At 41.2% G+C, this 16,615-nt stretch overlaps 1 protein-coding gene across 5 annotated transcripts in view; it reads left to right on the plus strand.

The window, feature by feature from the left end:
- Nucleotides 1-16,615, plus strand: part of agpat4 (1-acylglycerol-3-phosphate O-acyltransferase 4 (lysophosphatidic acid acyltransferase, delta)) — a 127,489-nt gene that overhangs the window by 43,445 nt on the left and 67,429 nt on the right. For all 5 annotated transcript variants that reach the window (XR_009515191.1, XM_059986485.1, XM_059986488.1 and 2 more), the window contains exon 2: nucleotides 13,471-13,702. Coding sequence is in view for 4 of the 5 variants with exons in the window: in XM_059986485.1 (XP_059842468.1) it covers nucleotides 13,525-13,702 (178 nt within the window). In the remaining variant the exon portion in view is untranslated. The remainder of the gene's footprint in view (nucleotides 1-13,470; nucleotides 13,703-16,615) is intronic.

The following is a 16,615-nucleotide window of genomic DNA, read 5'->3' on the forward strand; positions in this document are numbered from 1 at the left end:
TTCACTCTCCAACTTGATTTTAACTGGCAGTATTGTAGCAAAACTGCTGGCAATAACCTTTGACTTAAGGCAGAAAGTAAAACTCCACTTTAAAATAAACCTGCGTCATAACTTAGAATACACAGCAACATGGCGTCACTAGTGAATTCAGCCACGAACTGCCCCACCTCACAGGGAGGGGTTCTCCTTTTATACCCGGTTGAAAAAAACTATCACATGACCTCTCACTGGCGGGAAAATGACGTCACTCCACCATCACAAGACCATTACCTCATGTCTAGCATAGCTTCAGTTACATCATGGTCACGTGACAGGTACGAGATACCCATGGGTACGTAACAAGGGTCATAAAGAAAGCTTTTGGCACATTGGACTTCATAAGTCGAAGTATTGAGTACAGAAGATGGGATGTTATGTTGAAGTTATATAAGATGTTGGCAAGGTCTAATTTGGAGTATTGAGTGCAGTTTTGGTCACCTACCTGCTGGAAAGAAGTAAACAAGGTTGAAAGAGTACAGAGAAAATTTACAAGGATGTTGGAACTGGAGACCTGAGTTATAAGGAAAGATTAACTAGGTTAGAACTTTATTCTGTAGAAGATTGAGGGGAGATTTTATCAAAGTGTACAAAATTATGCAGGTTATGGAAAGAGTAAATGCAAGCAGGCTTTTTCCACTGAGGTTGGGCAAGACTACAACTAAAGGTCATGGGTTAAGGGTGAAAGGTGAAATGTTTAAGGGGAACATGAGGGGAAACTTCACTCAGGATGGTGGGAGTGTGGAACAAGCTGCCAGTACAAATAGTGGATGCGATTTTGATTTCAACGTTTAAGGGAAGTTTGGATAGGTACATGGATGGGAGGGGTGTGGAGGGCTATGGTCTGCGGGCAGGTTGATGGGAGTAGGCAGCTTAAATGGTTTGGCACAGATTAGATGGACCAAAGGGCCTGTTTCTGTGCTGTAGTTTTTTTATGACTCTTACTCTAAGTCAAGAATGAGGCATAACAGCTTTGGCTAATGGCTGTTTTATTATATGTGCCAAGAGCAAAGAAGTGATAAGAGAGTTTAAAAAAAAGCCTGAAAAGTAGTCACAGTCTTTCCATACTAGACTAGAGATAACAGAAATTCCATTGATAACAATCAATAAAATAGCCAGATTTAATTAATGCAACATCTACTGAAAACAAGAAATTTCTGGAAAAAGAGGCAACTGTACCATAATTACTAGAAAATTCACTGAACAATCACATGTATATAGGTAATTATAATACAGCCCAATTCAGCAGTCATCAAACTTAATTTAACAAATTAGACATGCACAACAAAGAGTAAAAGAAACCTTGAGGTGTATGTGTTTTAGATTCCTGTACCTCCTGCTCGATGAGGTGCAGGAATTGAGAAGGGACCATGAACCAGATAATTGGGGTCCCCAGTGATAGATATCAATTTCCTGAGGTTTTGCTTCTTGTACGTGACCTCTAGTGGACATCCAGCTTCCTGTAGGAAAGATGAAATGTGGTCAGCGGGAGGGAGGGTTGGAAGAATGTGTCGGTAAACTGAGGATAATGAGATAACTAGTATCAGAGAAGCAAATGTGGACAGCGTAACAAAGTTAACTGAATTGTTTGCAAGAAATGAGAATAGAGATTGAAAAAAATGTTGGCTGATCACAGTTTCTGATCTCCAACATCAGTTGATGTTTAATGAGTGAGAAGGGGGCAGCATGGTAGCATAGCAATTAGCATAATGCTTACAGCACCAGCTACCCGGGTTCATTTCCTGCCGCAGCCTGTATGGAGTTTGTACGTTCTCTCCGTGAACAGGTGAGTTTCCTCCAAGTGCTCTGGTTTCCTCCCATATTCTAGATCCCTACCGGTTGGTAGGTTAATTGGTCACATGAGTGTAATTGGGCGGAGCGGGTTTGTTGGACTGGAAGGACCTGTTACTGTGCTGACCCTATAAATAAAATACTAAATTATGACTCTTTGGTTGTATGGTGAACACCATGTGATTAGAGTCGCCTTGGTAAATAAGCATTTGTGCATCAAATCTGTGTGTCACTTTGTATTGTGCACATTTGTTGTTTGTTAATCTTTGTTTATGCATGCTGGTGGTTGTAGAGTGAAAACTGTTCCTGAATCCGGTGCTATGGGACCTGGGGTCCTATACCTCCTTCCCGAGAGCATGGCCTGCATGTATGGAGTCCTCAATAACGGAGGCTGCTTTCTTGTGATAGTGCTCCTTGTAGATGTGCTCAATGGTGAGGTGGCTTTGTGATGGACTGGGCTGTATCTCCCCCTTTCTGTAAAATAAATACGGTGCCCATAAAAAGTATTTAGCCCCTTTGGAAGCTTTCATGTTTTATTGTTTTACAACATTGACTCACAGTGGTTTTAATTTGGCTCTTTTTGACACTGATCAGCAGAAAATATTATTTTGTGTCAAAGTGAAATTTCTACAGATGGTTCTAAACATTACAATTATTAAACACAAAGTGATTGATTGCATAATTACTCACCCTCTTGAAGCCAGTATTTAGTAGATGTGCCTTTGGCAGCAATTACAGTCTCAAGTTTGTGTGAATAGGTCTCTATCAGCTTTGCACATCTGGACACTGCAATTTTTCCCCATTCTTCCTTAGAAGACTGCTCAAGATCTGTAAGATTACGTGGGTATCAGGAGTGAACAGCCCTTTTCAAGTTCAGCTACAAATTTTCAATTGAATTGAGGTCTGGACTCTGACTTGGCCACTCAAGGACATTAACTTTGTTATTTTTAAGCCATTTCTGTGTAGCTTTGGCATTATACTTGGGTTATGCTTGGGTCATTGTCGTACTGGAAAACAAATCTCCCAAGTCATCTTTCTCTTACAGATTGCATCAGGTTTTCCTCCAGGATTTCCCTGTATTTTGCTGTGTTGATTTTACCCTCTACTTTCACAAGCCTTCCAGCGCCTGCTGTAGTGAAGCATCCCCACAGCATGATGCAGACACCACCACGCTTCATGCTAGGGATGGTATGTTTTTGATGATGTGCAGTGTTTGGCTTATGTCAAACAGTGTTTAGTTTGATGGCCAATAAGCTCAATTTTGATTTCATCAGACCATAGAACCTTCTTCTGGCTGACTTGAGTCTCCCACGTGCCTTCTGGCAAACTCTGGCCTAGATTTCATGTGAATTTTTTTTCAAATGGGGTTTTCTCTTTGCCACTCTCCCATAAAGCTGTGACTGGTGAAGCACCCAGGCAACAGTTATTGTATGTGCAGCCTCTCCCATCTCAGCTATTGAAGCTTGTAACTCCTCCAGAATTGTCATAGGTCTCTTGGTGGCCTCCGTCACTCATCCCCTTCTCGTATGGCCACTCAGTTTTTGAGGATGGCCTGCTCTAGGTGGATCTACAGCTGTCCCATATTCTTTCTAATTCTTGATGATTGACTTAACTGTACACCAAGGGGTATTCAGGGATTTGGATGTTTTCTTGTATCCATCTTCTGACTGGTGCTTTTTCAATAACCTTTTCACAGAGTTGCTTGGAGTGTTCTTTTGTTTTCATGGTGTAGTTTTTGCCAGGAAACTGACTCACCAGCAGTTGGACCTTCCAGATACAGGTGTATTTTTACCACAATCAATTGAAACACCATGACTGCACACAGGTGATCTCCATTGAACTAAATATGTGACTTCTGAAACCAATTGACTGTAGCAGTGATGATTTGGTGTGTCATATTAAAGTGGGCAAATACTTAATCAATCAATTATTCTGCATTTTATATTTGTATGTAATTTAGATCACCTAGCAGAGATCTGTTTTCGCTCTGACAAGAAAGAGTCTTTTTCTGTTGATCAGTGTCAAAAAAAACAGATTAAATCCACTGTGATTCAAAGTCGTGGAACAATAAAACATGAACACTTTTATGCTTTTATAGGCACTGTGGATTCCCTTTGTTTATTTGGGGTACAATGCTGCTTAATTGGGGGCAGGAGACTTGTTTCTAACTAACGTCAGATGTATGCACTTTTGTTGCCATTGGATACTACACCGTAGTGAAATTATACAGTGGATTCTGGTTAATTTGGACACATCGGTGTCAATACAGTTTGGCCCAATTAAGTGGCTGCCAGAATTAGCGGAAGTTTCAAAGGATTAGTTAAAAACATTTGATTCAGCCAGTTTCAAGGGGAACGGACTCAGCCCGAGCACACACCCGTCAGCATCAGTGGCTCCACAGTGGAGAGAGTTGAAAACATCAAGTTCCTTGGGGTGCAGATCTCGGACAATCTCACCTGGTCCAGGAACACCACTGGGATTGTGAAACGGGCCCAGCAGAGATTGCACTTTTTGAGGAAACTTGAACAAGCATCACTCCCCACTAACATCTTAACTACATTCTACAGAGACGTGGTTGAGAGTATGCTGACCTTTTGCATCACAACCCGGCGCTCCAGCTGCAGTGCTGCCGACAAAAAAGCCTTGCAGAGGGTGGTTAGGGGAGCAGAGAAGGTTATTGGGGTCTCCCTACCTTCTGTCCAAGACCTCTTTCAGGGTCGATGCCTCCAGAAGACACGGTACATCATTAAAGACCCCTCACACCCTCTCCATAAACTGTTTGTTCTTCTGCCATCAGGCAAACGTTACAGGAGCATTAAAACTAAAACCACAAGGCTACTAAACAATTTTCTCCCACAGGCAGGTTGCTAAATAGCTGCTCTACCTGACTCTGCTTTGGACACTTTTAACTTACACTGGACACTTAAAACTTGATTTTAACTGACATGTGGCTGTTGTGTTTTACTATTTATTGTTGTGTTTATTATTTATTGTGTTTGTTATGTTATGATTGCACTTGCCCCTGGGAAACGCTGTCTCATTCTGCCCTGCAGAGCTGATGTACGGTTAGGATGACAATAAAGTTTTTGAATCTTTGAATCTTGAATAGACAAGCTACCGTTTAACTGAGTAACAAATTATATATTTAAATGGACTACAGAATAAGCTGGAACACAATCAATACCACTACAGTACTATAAAACTATTAGTTCTTAATAGTTATTGATGAAGGATATCATGATTTTTGACTGTAAATGAACAAAATCAGTGCAGACACCTCATGCAGATAATGGAAACCTTCATACAATACTTTCAATGATTGCAACCTCCAAATCTTCATTTTCATTGCAGCATTCAAGATGATTGTCAATGCTTTCAAATTCTTTGCAGTCCCTAACTTGTTGAAGTAGTGAAATCATTTCATTTTCACTCATGGCTGTTTCTGCCATCTTTAAGTCTGAATGTTTGAAATTGCAGTGAGAAAAGCAGCTCTCAATTATCGTACAGCTGATTTCTCACCAACCACCAGTGACAAAAATCACAGCTTTTGGAGCAAAAGAATGGTGTGGTGTCCAGCGGCCACAAAAGTGCATGTGTCTGATGTTAGCTAGAAACTGTTCAGCAAGTCTCCTGCCCCAATGAAGCGGCATAGTATCCCAAGAAAACAAGGGGAATCCCAACTATTTTCTCAGTTTTTGTTATTTAAGAGTATCCCAAATAAGAGACTGCCCTAATTAATCAATGGCCCAATTAACCGAATGCACTGTAAGTAATAAAAACCCTGGAATAAAGAACTCCAGAGATTCACTACTCTCTGCAGGGGATGTGGGGGGGGGGGGGCTAACATTTCTTTGTAATTGAGTTTCAAATGATTGATACTATAGGGCAGATTTATTTAATATGAGAGAGCATATTTTGGTTTGGGAAAGAAATACCATTGTGAGAGTAATTCATGAAGTGGCTTGATGAGAGGAGTTATAAAGAGGAAGTGCTGCACTTCATAGCAAAATTGCAGTAAAATTTAAAGTAAAGCACACAACCAGGAGTAGAAATGTTATTTGGAATTATATAAGATGTTGGTGAGGTCTACTTTGGAGTATTGTGTGCGGTTCTGGTCACAAACCTACAGGAAATAAAACAATAAGATTGAAAGACTTCAGAGAAAATTTACAGGGATGTTGAGGACCTGATTTACAGGGAAAGGTTGCATAGGTTAGGACTATATTTCCTAGAGTATTGGAGGATGAGGTGAGAGTTGATAGAGGTATTCAAAATTATGAGGGGTATAGATGGGGTAAATGCATGCAGGCTTTTCCCACTGAGGTTGGGTGATACAAGAACTAGAGGTCATTGGTTAAGGTGAAAGGTGAAATATTTAAGGTGAACACGAGGGGGACCTTCTTTACTCGTGCAGTGGTGAGAGTGTGGAATGTGCTGCCAGTGGAAGTGGTGGATGAGGATTCAATTTCAACATTTAAGAGAAATTTGGACAGGTACATGGATGGGAGGGTTATGGAAGGCAGTGGTGCAAGTGCAGGTTGATGGGATGGGATAGATTAATAGTTCAGCATGGAATGGATGGGTTGAAGGGCCTGTTTCTGTGCTGTAGTTTTTTATGACTTTGTGGTTCCATGAGTACTTTGACATATTCAACTAACAAACTTTTAAAGCCTTGATCTTTGTCTTCCTGTGTTGAAGTCAGATTCAGGGTGATTGTCATCAACAGGAAGAAGGGGAACTGAAGATCTAATCTCAGGAAAAGGAAAAAGCACACTTTATCTTGGTGGAGAAATCATTAGAAATTAAGAGAGAATGTGCCACGGTGACATTGGACTACTGATTAGAACTGTTGAAATGAGATTTAAAAAGTGGAGCTAGTCATCATCCCTTTTGCTTCTAACTAACTAGATTTTAGATTCTAGGAAACTGAGAAGGGCCAGTTCATTTCTGACAAGACCAACTGTACTTTTTCAGTTTCGTAGAACTAATATCCATCTGTCGGAGGATTGTTTTCTTTTGAACCTGTGCTTAATAAATGCTGTTTGTGTTGTTTCAGCATGACACAATTTGATATGGGGAAAAATGAGGCTCCTCTACATAGTGGCACAGCATTTGATGACTTGATGACATTTTACACTCCCACATGCAGAATGAGAAAGCTGGAATGTTTTGTATTCTTAGCACTTTTGTGTTCATGTACATCCAAATTCATTTCTCCCTGCAAGAATGGGCAAAAGAATGCTGGTTATTCATTGTCTTTACTATAACAAAGTAATAGAATCATAGAAAACCTACAGCACAATACAGGCGCTTTGGTGTAATAATAGTATTTACTATTTCATGCTTTTGCTGGTCTTTGTTTCCTGTTAGTTACTTTTCTCAGTTCTCTGATCACTCAGAATAATCCAGCACAGGAGGACAGACTGCCATGGAGTTTGCATCACTTTCTGAAGAGCTATTCATTCAATCAGTCACATTACACATCCCTTTTCCTGACTCCGCTATTTATTTTTCTCTAAAGTATTTATTTGATTTTCTTTTAAAGATTAGGAACATTAAGGAAGTTGCTCTTTCAGTGTTTCAGATTTAAAAAAAAATACACTTTTCCATTTTTTCCAGTAATTATTTTTAATGAATTCTTTGTAAATTTTTTTTATCACTAGTTTTTATTGCAACACCAACAAATTACATTCAATGCAACCCCAGTTGCCAATTAAATTTTGTTTAACCCAGCCACCCCAACTCTCATCAACATCCCCCCCACCCCTCATCCTCATCCCCACCCCCCTCCCCTCCACCAACCAACTGAATAGTAGTGCATACACAGACAGAGCATTCCTATTTTAACAGAAAATCTTTTAAGTTTGTTATCAAATTTGGCCACATTAAGATTGTGTTTGGTCGTGCATCATTTACTCTTGCTGATGGTAGTTCCAGGTAAGAAATGTCCAAAAAGCTCTGAAGCCAGTGAGTACTTGAAATATCATGGGGAGGTTTCCAACGCTGATCTTCTTCGTTGTAGTCAGGCCTGCCAGCCAGACTTTGTGTGTTTTTTCCGTAAGGGAAAGGTGGGAGTCATCATTTAGAAGATGTACACCTGGGGTCCATTGGTAATTGTACCCCTGTTAGTTCTGTAAGATTACTGATGACCTTTCCCCCACACACCAAAAACCCCTGGACATCCCCATACAACATGTATAAAGGAGTCAACGGTTCCGTAGGGGCAAAATAAGCAATATGGGTCAGGAATCAGTCCCATTTGATGTCTAATTCTCGGTGTTACATATGCTCTATGACAAAATTTCAAGTGTATATACCGATAAATTTCAACAGATGTATCGTGGTGAGCATTCTCGTTGGTTGCATCAACATCTGGTATAGAGAGGTCACTGCACACGATTGGAAAAAATCTGCAGAAAGCTGCAAATTGAGCCAACTCCATTGAGGCCGCTTGCCATTGAGGATACCTTCAAAAAGTGATACAGGTCTACAATCCCTTATCCAAAATCCTTGGGGCCAGTTGCATTTCGGAATTAAGAATTTTTGGCTTTCAGAATCCCTCCTTATTGGTTCTTGGACCCCCCGCGGATACCAAAAAACACGTATGCTCAAGTTCCTTATTTAACCTGTCTCAGTGCGGGTGGACTTGAGGACCTGGCGGATCTCCAGACCTACGCACATCCTCCTGTATACTTTAAATCATCTCTAGATTACTTATAATACCTAATACAATGTAAATGCTAAGTAAATAGTTGTTATACTGTATTGTTTAGGGAATAATGATGAGAAAAATATTTTATTTCCAACAAAAGCATTCAATAAAACATAAAAATATACAGCTTCAAACGAACCTAATCAAACACGTGGTAAATGACTTATTGGAATAAATGTAGAACGTCACTGTCACTATAAAACTTCAGTAACTTGTCTTTCTGTTTCTTTAAATCATATACAGTGGTAGTTCCGACACCACATTTTTCAGTAAGACACTGAACAGACACACCATGATCAAGCCTTTGCAATAACTCCACCTTCTGCGTTATTGATAATGATAGATGCTTCCTTCTCTTTTTCTTATTGTTACCCATAGGGGTATCTGCAGGTCTTTTTGACATTTTCACAGTGAAATTAAACACAAAGTCAACAGTGAACACAAAATACCAGTGAACAGCAGATGCACATGTAACCAGTGTGAGTGCTGAGCCACAACTGACATCTGGCGGCCTCTGCTAGTGCTGCCACGTCACACCTGAGTGACGTCAGCTGTTGGTGAGAAAAACTTTGGTTTTCGGAGCTTTTTGGATTTCAGAGCTTTTTGGTTTTTGGAATTTTGGATAAGGGATTGTGGACCTGTACTTCAATAAGGTGGCACCCTTCATTAAGGACCCACATCACCCGGGACATGCCCTCTTCTCATTGCTACCATCAAGGAGGAGGTACAGGAGCCTGAAGACACACACTCAATATTTCAGAAGCAGCTTCTTCCCTTCTGCCATTAGGTTTCTGAATGGACAATGAACCCATATACACTACATCAGTAGATTTTTTTTCTTTTGCTCTATTTTTGCAGTACTTCATTTAATTTTTTATATACATTTCTCATTGTATTTTTAGGTAGCGGGGTGGAGATGCGTCTCTACCAAAGGAGGTGTAAGGCATTCCTTCCCTCTGCTACCCTGCAGGTCACCCTTGGCTAGGTGTAGCACGTGCTTAGCCCTCCCCCCACCCCCAATCAGGGTCACATGAAACCATGGGAGGAGGTGTTGGATGGTTGTATGAGCAGCTGGTCCTGGCTATGTGACCACTGACACCAAGCAGACAACCTCTGAAGAGTATTGATAATGGCCGGGGTCACCGTCTTGTAAAGATACTGTCCGGAAGAAGGTAGTGGCAAACCAATTCTGTAGAAAAATTAGCCAAGAACAGTCATTGAGACAATGATCACCCACATGACATGACATGACACGATGATGATAATGACTAATTTATATTATTTTTCTTGTTATGTATTGCTGCAGTAAAAGAACAAATTTCACAAACTATGCCAGTGATATTAAGTCTAATTCTGATTTTGGTTATGAATGAAGGAGGAGTGAGTGGGGAGAAATTACCAGGTGTTAGAGAAATCAATGTTTATTCTGTCAGTATGGAGGCTACCTAGATTGACTGAGGTGTTGCTCTTCCGACCGGAGTTTGGCTTCATTACGGCAGTGGAAGAGGCCGATGACAGACTGAGAAGGGGAAGTTGAATTGAAATGAGTAGCCAACAGGAGTTCCTGCATTTTGTGGTGGCCAGAATAAAGGTGCTTAACTACCTGCCTATGTCAGGTAGTCTCCAACCTGATGGCATGAACATGGATTTCTCTAATTTATCGCAATTTCTCCCTCCCTCCATCTTTCTCGCTTTTTTCCATTCCTCATTCTGGTAATCCTCTCACCCCTTCTGCTCACCTGTCCATAACCTCCCTCTGGTTCCCCTTCCTACTTCCCTTTCTTCCAGGGTCCATAGTTCTCTCCTATCAGATACCCCCTTCTTCAGCTCTTTACTCTTCAACTTATTCTCCCTCCCTCCGGTTTCTTACTTCACCCCTCCTCCCCCACCCACTCACCCACCTTCCCCCCTTACCTACTCTCACCTATCGCCTGCCAGCTTGTAATCCTTCCCCTCCACCCACTTTATCTTGGCCTGCCCCCTTCTTTTCCAGATCTCGGCTCAAATCGTCGACCATTTATTCTCTTCCATGGATACTGACTGGCTGAGTTCCTCCGGCACTTTGTGTGCGTTGCTCAAGGTTTCCAGCATCTGCAGAATCTCTTGTGTTTATGAAAAGGATCTTGAGTCTGTATTCACAACAGATTCAGGCCACCAAGTAGCAGCTTGGCAGTGGGGAAAAAATGTAGAAAAGCAAACATTGAAGCCACTATGTTTCTGCTATTTGCTTATTTCATGGAAGCTTTTAACTCTTTTAGATGGACATAATCAGGCTGAATCTCAGCACTAGTAAGTGTCAGGTTTTGTTAGATTTGATAACGAGCCAGATTTGGTCAGAACATTAATGTGATTGAGTTACACAGAGAGGGGTTGATGTCTGAATATTACTGGCAGGGAGGTGGTGGAGCAGATACAATCACCCTACTTAAGATACCTAGGCAGCCATAAATGGGCATCAAAGGGTTTAAGCCTAATTCACGCCAATTGGAATAGTGGTTCGCAGTAAACTAAGGAAACTCCTAAAACAACCCGTCACTGAGAAATGTTCAAAAGTGAATCTAATGGGAGTCAGAACCATGCATTTCCACAGTTGCCTTCTCTAATTTCTTTTAATCACATGACAAATATATGTAATTGTGTATTTACCACCTTAGATCTAAGATGCATACGTTAATTTTTAAATAGTTGGAAAGTGGGAGCATCAAGTCCAAGCAACTAATCGAGTATCATTGACATATACAGTACATATTAGCTTTTGTGTCCAGAGTACTGGAGTACTAGTTGTAGTTTGCAATAAGTGGGGAGTCAGGCAGAACAGTTACACCTATATTACCTATATTCCATTACTGGAAGTGTTTTTGGACTCCTCAGCAAAGGAAAGATGTATTGGTCTCAGAAAAATGGGTCCTAATTTTAAATTCAAGGAGGTATTTAGAGTGATCTCTTGAAAATTTTGAAGTATGGGGATTAAGTGATCAAGTAGATTGAGCCCTTTTTTAAGCTGCTTTATAGATTTTTTTTTGGGGGGGGGATCGAGTCAGGTGTTTTTGGAAATGGATTTGGAGGCGTGCCAAAGGTGATAAAAGTTTGAGCTTTTCTGCAGAAATGCAGTTGATACTAAGTTGGAGGTTGATTCTAAATTTGAGAAAGGTGTTTTGTTAACCAAAGATGCCAAGAGTGTTTTGTTGACCAAAGATGGTAAGGGATATGGACAGGTTGTTAGTATGTCTTGCTGAATATTGGGAAAACTGAGAACACCATTGAATGGACTGTTAGAGTTGACTGTTGAAGGTGCTAAGCCATGCCTGCAGCAGTTCATTATTCAAGTATTGGCCATCTTAGAGTGGTATCATGTTACCCATATACAGGCCCTGTCCAGCTTATGAACAGCCAGCTTGCTTAGAACTTGTACAGTACATATAAACAAGCATGTGGAAGATCAGCAGGCTGGATTTGCCAATGGCTGCCGGGCTGCAGGCATGTCCTGCCGTGTGGGAACTCGGTTTGCTGCCACGTATCTGACTTGCGAACTGTTCAGTTTATGAAGAATGGAGCCCTGGGGGGAGTTGTGGGGTGGACCTCTACCAGAGGTTATTCATTGTTTTTAGACACAATACACACAATGTGCTGGAGGAGCTCAACGGTCAGACAGCATTTAGGGATGAGAATATACAGTTGTCATTTCAAGACAAGACCCTTCATCAGGACTGGAAAGGAAGGGGGAAAGTAGTGGAGGGGAAGAAGTAGTAAATAGTGCAGGCAATAGGTGAAACTGGGAGGGGGGTGAAGTAAAAAGCTGGGATGTTGATTGGTGGAATAGATAAAGAGTTGGAGAAGGGGGAATCCAATAAGTGAGGACAGAAGACTGTGGAAGAAAGGGAAGAGGGAGGAGTACCAGAGGGATGTGATGGGCAGGTAAGAAGAGAAAATGTGAGAGGGAAACAAGAATGGGGAACGGTGAAGAAAGGAAGGGATCAATTACTGGAAGTTTGAGAAATCGATATTCATGCTTTCAGGTTGGAGGCTACCCAGATGGAATATAAGGTGTTGCTCCTCCAACCTGAGTGTGGCCTCTTTGTGGTAGTAGAGGTTTGATGTGTCATAATGGGAATGAGAGGTAGAATTGAAATAGGTGGCTGCCGGGAAATCCTGCTTTTTGTGGCAGATGGAGCGAAAATGCTCAACGAAGTGGTTCCCTCAATCTGCATCAGGTCTCACTGATATACAGGATACCACACCTGGAGCATTGGATATAGTAGATAACCCCAACAGACTTGCAGTTGAAGTGTTGTCTCACCTGGAAGGACTGTTTGGGGCCCTGAATGGTAGTGAGGGAGGAGGAATAAGAGCAGGTGTGGCACTTTTTCTGCTTGCAAGTATAAGTACAGGGATGGAGATCAGTGTGGGAGGGACGAATGGACGTGAGTCATGTAGAGAGAAATCCTGCGGAGGGTGGGCAAAGATAAGGGAAAGATATGGGATTCATTTGGAGATGGCAGAAGTTACAGAGAATTGTGTGGTGGAAGTGGAGACTTGTGGGGTGGTAGGTGAGGATGAGGAATCCTAACCCTGGTGTGGAGGATGGGGTGAGGGCAGACACGGATGAAATGGAAGAGATGCATGTGAGGGCAGCTTTGATGTTGGAGGAAGGGAACCCCCCCCCCCCCCTTCTTTGAAGGAGAACATCTCGGCTGTCGTGGAATGAAAACCTCATCCTGAGAGAGGATGCGGCAGAGTTGGAGTAACTGAGAAAAGGGAATGTTTTAGAGTTTGCTTTTTTTGACACTAACAGTTGGTTTCATTTACTGTATTCTTATACTGTCACTTGCTCAGCTTTATAAAAGATCTTTGATAAAATTTGCATTGTAGTCTAATTTTGTCTTATCGTTCTAACTTTATGATTGGCATCTAATAGATTATTTTCCTTGTAGGTGTTCTTTAAGAAGATCGGATATTTTGTGTGGATGTCAGAAGCCTCGTAAGCCATGGGTATCATAGCCTTCTTGAAATCACAATTCATCTGTCATCTTCTTATATGTTACATCTTTGTAATGACTGGACTCATCATAAACTTCCTTCAATTGTGCACATTAATTATTTGGCTATTCAACAAACAACTGTACAGGCGGATCAACTGCAGATTGGCTTACTGTATTGCCAGCCGTAAGAAAACATTTTTGATCATTTCTTTCTGTCCGTTTTTTAATATAAAGTTTTGATAACTGAAGTTGCAGATTTAGTTTAAATTTATTTGGGGAAACTAGTTTGGGGAAATGGTTACTTTTTTCATCATAATAATTCTAATTGTTCATTTTTTTAAATTTCTTAATCAGGTCAGTAAAATAAGCAGTGATAGTGTGATGGTTTGAGTGCAGGAAATGAGACCTATTTTGTGACTGAAAATATATAATAATTAAAAGCTTTGAACAGCTGTACATAGTCAATACTTATCAAAAAAAAGTTGCTAAAATTGTTGTGAGGAGTTTGAAAGCAGGTTGATTTATTGAGAAAACACGATGAATTAACCAAAATGAGGAATATTCTAAAATAGTATAGTTTTGGAATATTGGTATAGACATTTATGTCTCGTATGCATTGACCCGACGACCTGCTTTGAAAGTTTTCCTTTCAGCATTCTTTATTTGTGGTTGCTGTTGGATGAATATTGATTGCTGGTGAAATTAATTACAATCAGTTGGCTTATTTCTAAATACATTTGACCTGATTGTATACTTTGTATAAATGATTCAAAATGGGTCATGTGTGCATGGTTCATGTGCAAAGAGGCCACTTGGCAAACACAGTGATATAAACAGCTCATTTTAACGTGTGTTTTGCATGCAAATATCAGTTAAAGGGGCCTATTGTTACTAGGAGTCAACCTTCTATCGATTACAGAGGAGTCCTGATGTGTCTTGGCCCACTGAGTGGTTCCAAAATCTTCTGTTCTGACGAGTAGCAATTGTAACCCCACCATTTCAGACCATAAGGCGTTGGAGCAGAAGTAGGCCATTCGGTCCTTTGAGTCGGCTCCACCATTCCATTATGGCTGATTTATTATCCCTCTCAACATCATTCTGCTTTGGAAGAGCAGGAGATAAGAAACCAAAAGCCATTTGGCCCAAAATCAACAGTAAGGAAAACACCAGTTAGTTATAGAACATTACAGCACAGAAATAGGCATTATGGCCCTTCTTGGCTATGCTGAACCATTTTACTGCCTAGTCCCATTGACCTGCACCTGGGCCATGTCCCTCCAAACCCCTCTCATCCATATACCAGTCCCAAGTTTTTCTTAAATGTCAAAAGTGAGCCCACATTCACCACTTCATCTGGCAGCTCATTCCACACTCCCACCACTCTCTGCGTGAAGAAGCCCCCCTGATGATCCCTTTAAACTTTTCCCCCTTCACCCTTAACCCATGACCTGTTTTTTTTCTCCCCTGGCCTCAGTGGAAAAAGCCTGCTTGCATTCACTCTATCTATACCCATCATAATTTTATACACCTCTATCAAATCACCCCTCATTTTCCTACTCTGCAGGGAATAAAGTCCTAACCTATTCAGCCTTTCTCTGTAACTCAGTTTCTCAAGTCCTGGCAACATCCTTGGAAACCTTCTCTGCACTCTTTCAACCTTATTAATATCCTTCCTGTAATTTGGTGACCAAAACTGCACACAATACTCCAAATTCGGTCTCACCAATGTTGTATACAACCTCACCATAACATTCCAACTGTTATACTCAATACTTTGATTTATAAAAGCCAATGTACCAAAAGCTCTCTTTACAACCCTATCCACCTGTGACACCACTTTTAGGGAATTATGTATCTGTACTCCCAGATCCCTCTGTTCTACTGCATTCCCAGTGTCCTACCATTTACCTTGTATGTTCTACCTTGGTTTGACTTTCCAAAGTGCAATACCTCACACTTGTCCGCATTAAACTCCATCTGCCATTTTTCAGCCCATTCCTCCAACTGGTCCAAATCCCTCTGCAATCTTTGAAAACCTTCCTCACTGTCCACTACACCTCCAATCTTTGTATCAACAGCAAATTTGCTGATCCAATTTGTCACATTATCATCCAGATCATTGATATAGATGACAAATAACAATGGACCCAGCACTGATCCCTGTGGCACACCACTAGTCACAGGCCTCCACTCAGAGTAGCAATCCTCCACTACCACTCTCTGGCTTCTTCCGTTGAGCCACTGTCTAATCCAATTTACCTCCATGTATACCTAGTGACAGAATCTTCCTAACTAACCTCCCATGCGGGACCTTGTCAAAGGCCTTACTGAAGTCCATGTAGACAACATCCACTGCCTTCCCTTCATCCACTTTCCTGGTAACTTCCTCGAAAAACTCTAATAGATTGGTTAAGCGTGACCTACCATGCGCAAAGCCATGCTGACTTTTTCTAATAGGTCCCTGTCTATCCAAATACTTGTAGGTCCTATCTCTTATTATTACTTCCAATAATTTACTTACTACCGATGTCAAACTTACTGGCCTATAATTTGTCGGCTTACTTTTTGAGCCTTTTTTAAACAACAGAACTAAATGAGCAATCCTCCAATCCTCTGGCACCTGACCCTTGGATATCGACATTTTAAATATTTCTGCCAGGGCCCCTGCAATTTAAACACTAGTCTCCTTCAAGGTCGGAGGGAATACCCTGTCAAGTCCTGGGGATTTATCTACTCTGATTTGCCTCAAGACAGCAAGCACCTCCTCCTCTTTAATCGGTATAAGTTCCATATAACCATATAACAATTACAGCACGGAAACAGGCCATCTCAGCCCTTCTAGTCCGTGCCGAATGCTTACTCTCACCTAGTCCCACTGACCAGCACTCAGCCCATAACCCTCCATTCCTTTCCTGTCCATATACCTATCCAATTTTGCTTTAAATTACAATACCGAACCTGCCTCTACCACTTCTACTGGAAGCTTGTTCCACACAGCTACCACTCTCTGAGGAAAGAAATACCCCCTTGTGTTACCCTTAAACTTTTACCCCCTAACTCTCAACTCATGTCCTCTTGTTTGAATCTCCCCTACTCT

This window comes from Hypanus sabinus, chromosome 12 (assembly GCF_030144855.1).
Source record: "Hypanus sabinus isolate sHypSab1 chromosome 12, sHypSab1.hap1, whole genome shotgun sequence".
Classification (NCBI taxonomy): domain Eukaryota; kingdom Metazoa; phylum Chordata; class Chondrichthyes; order Myliobatiformes; family Dasyatidae; genus Hypanus; species Hypanus sabinus.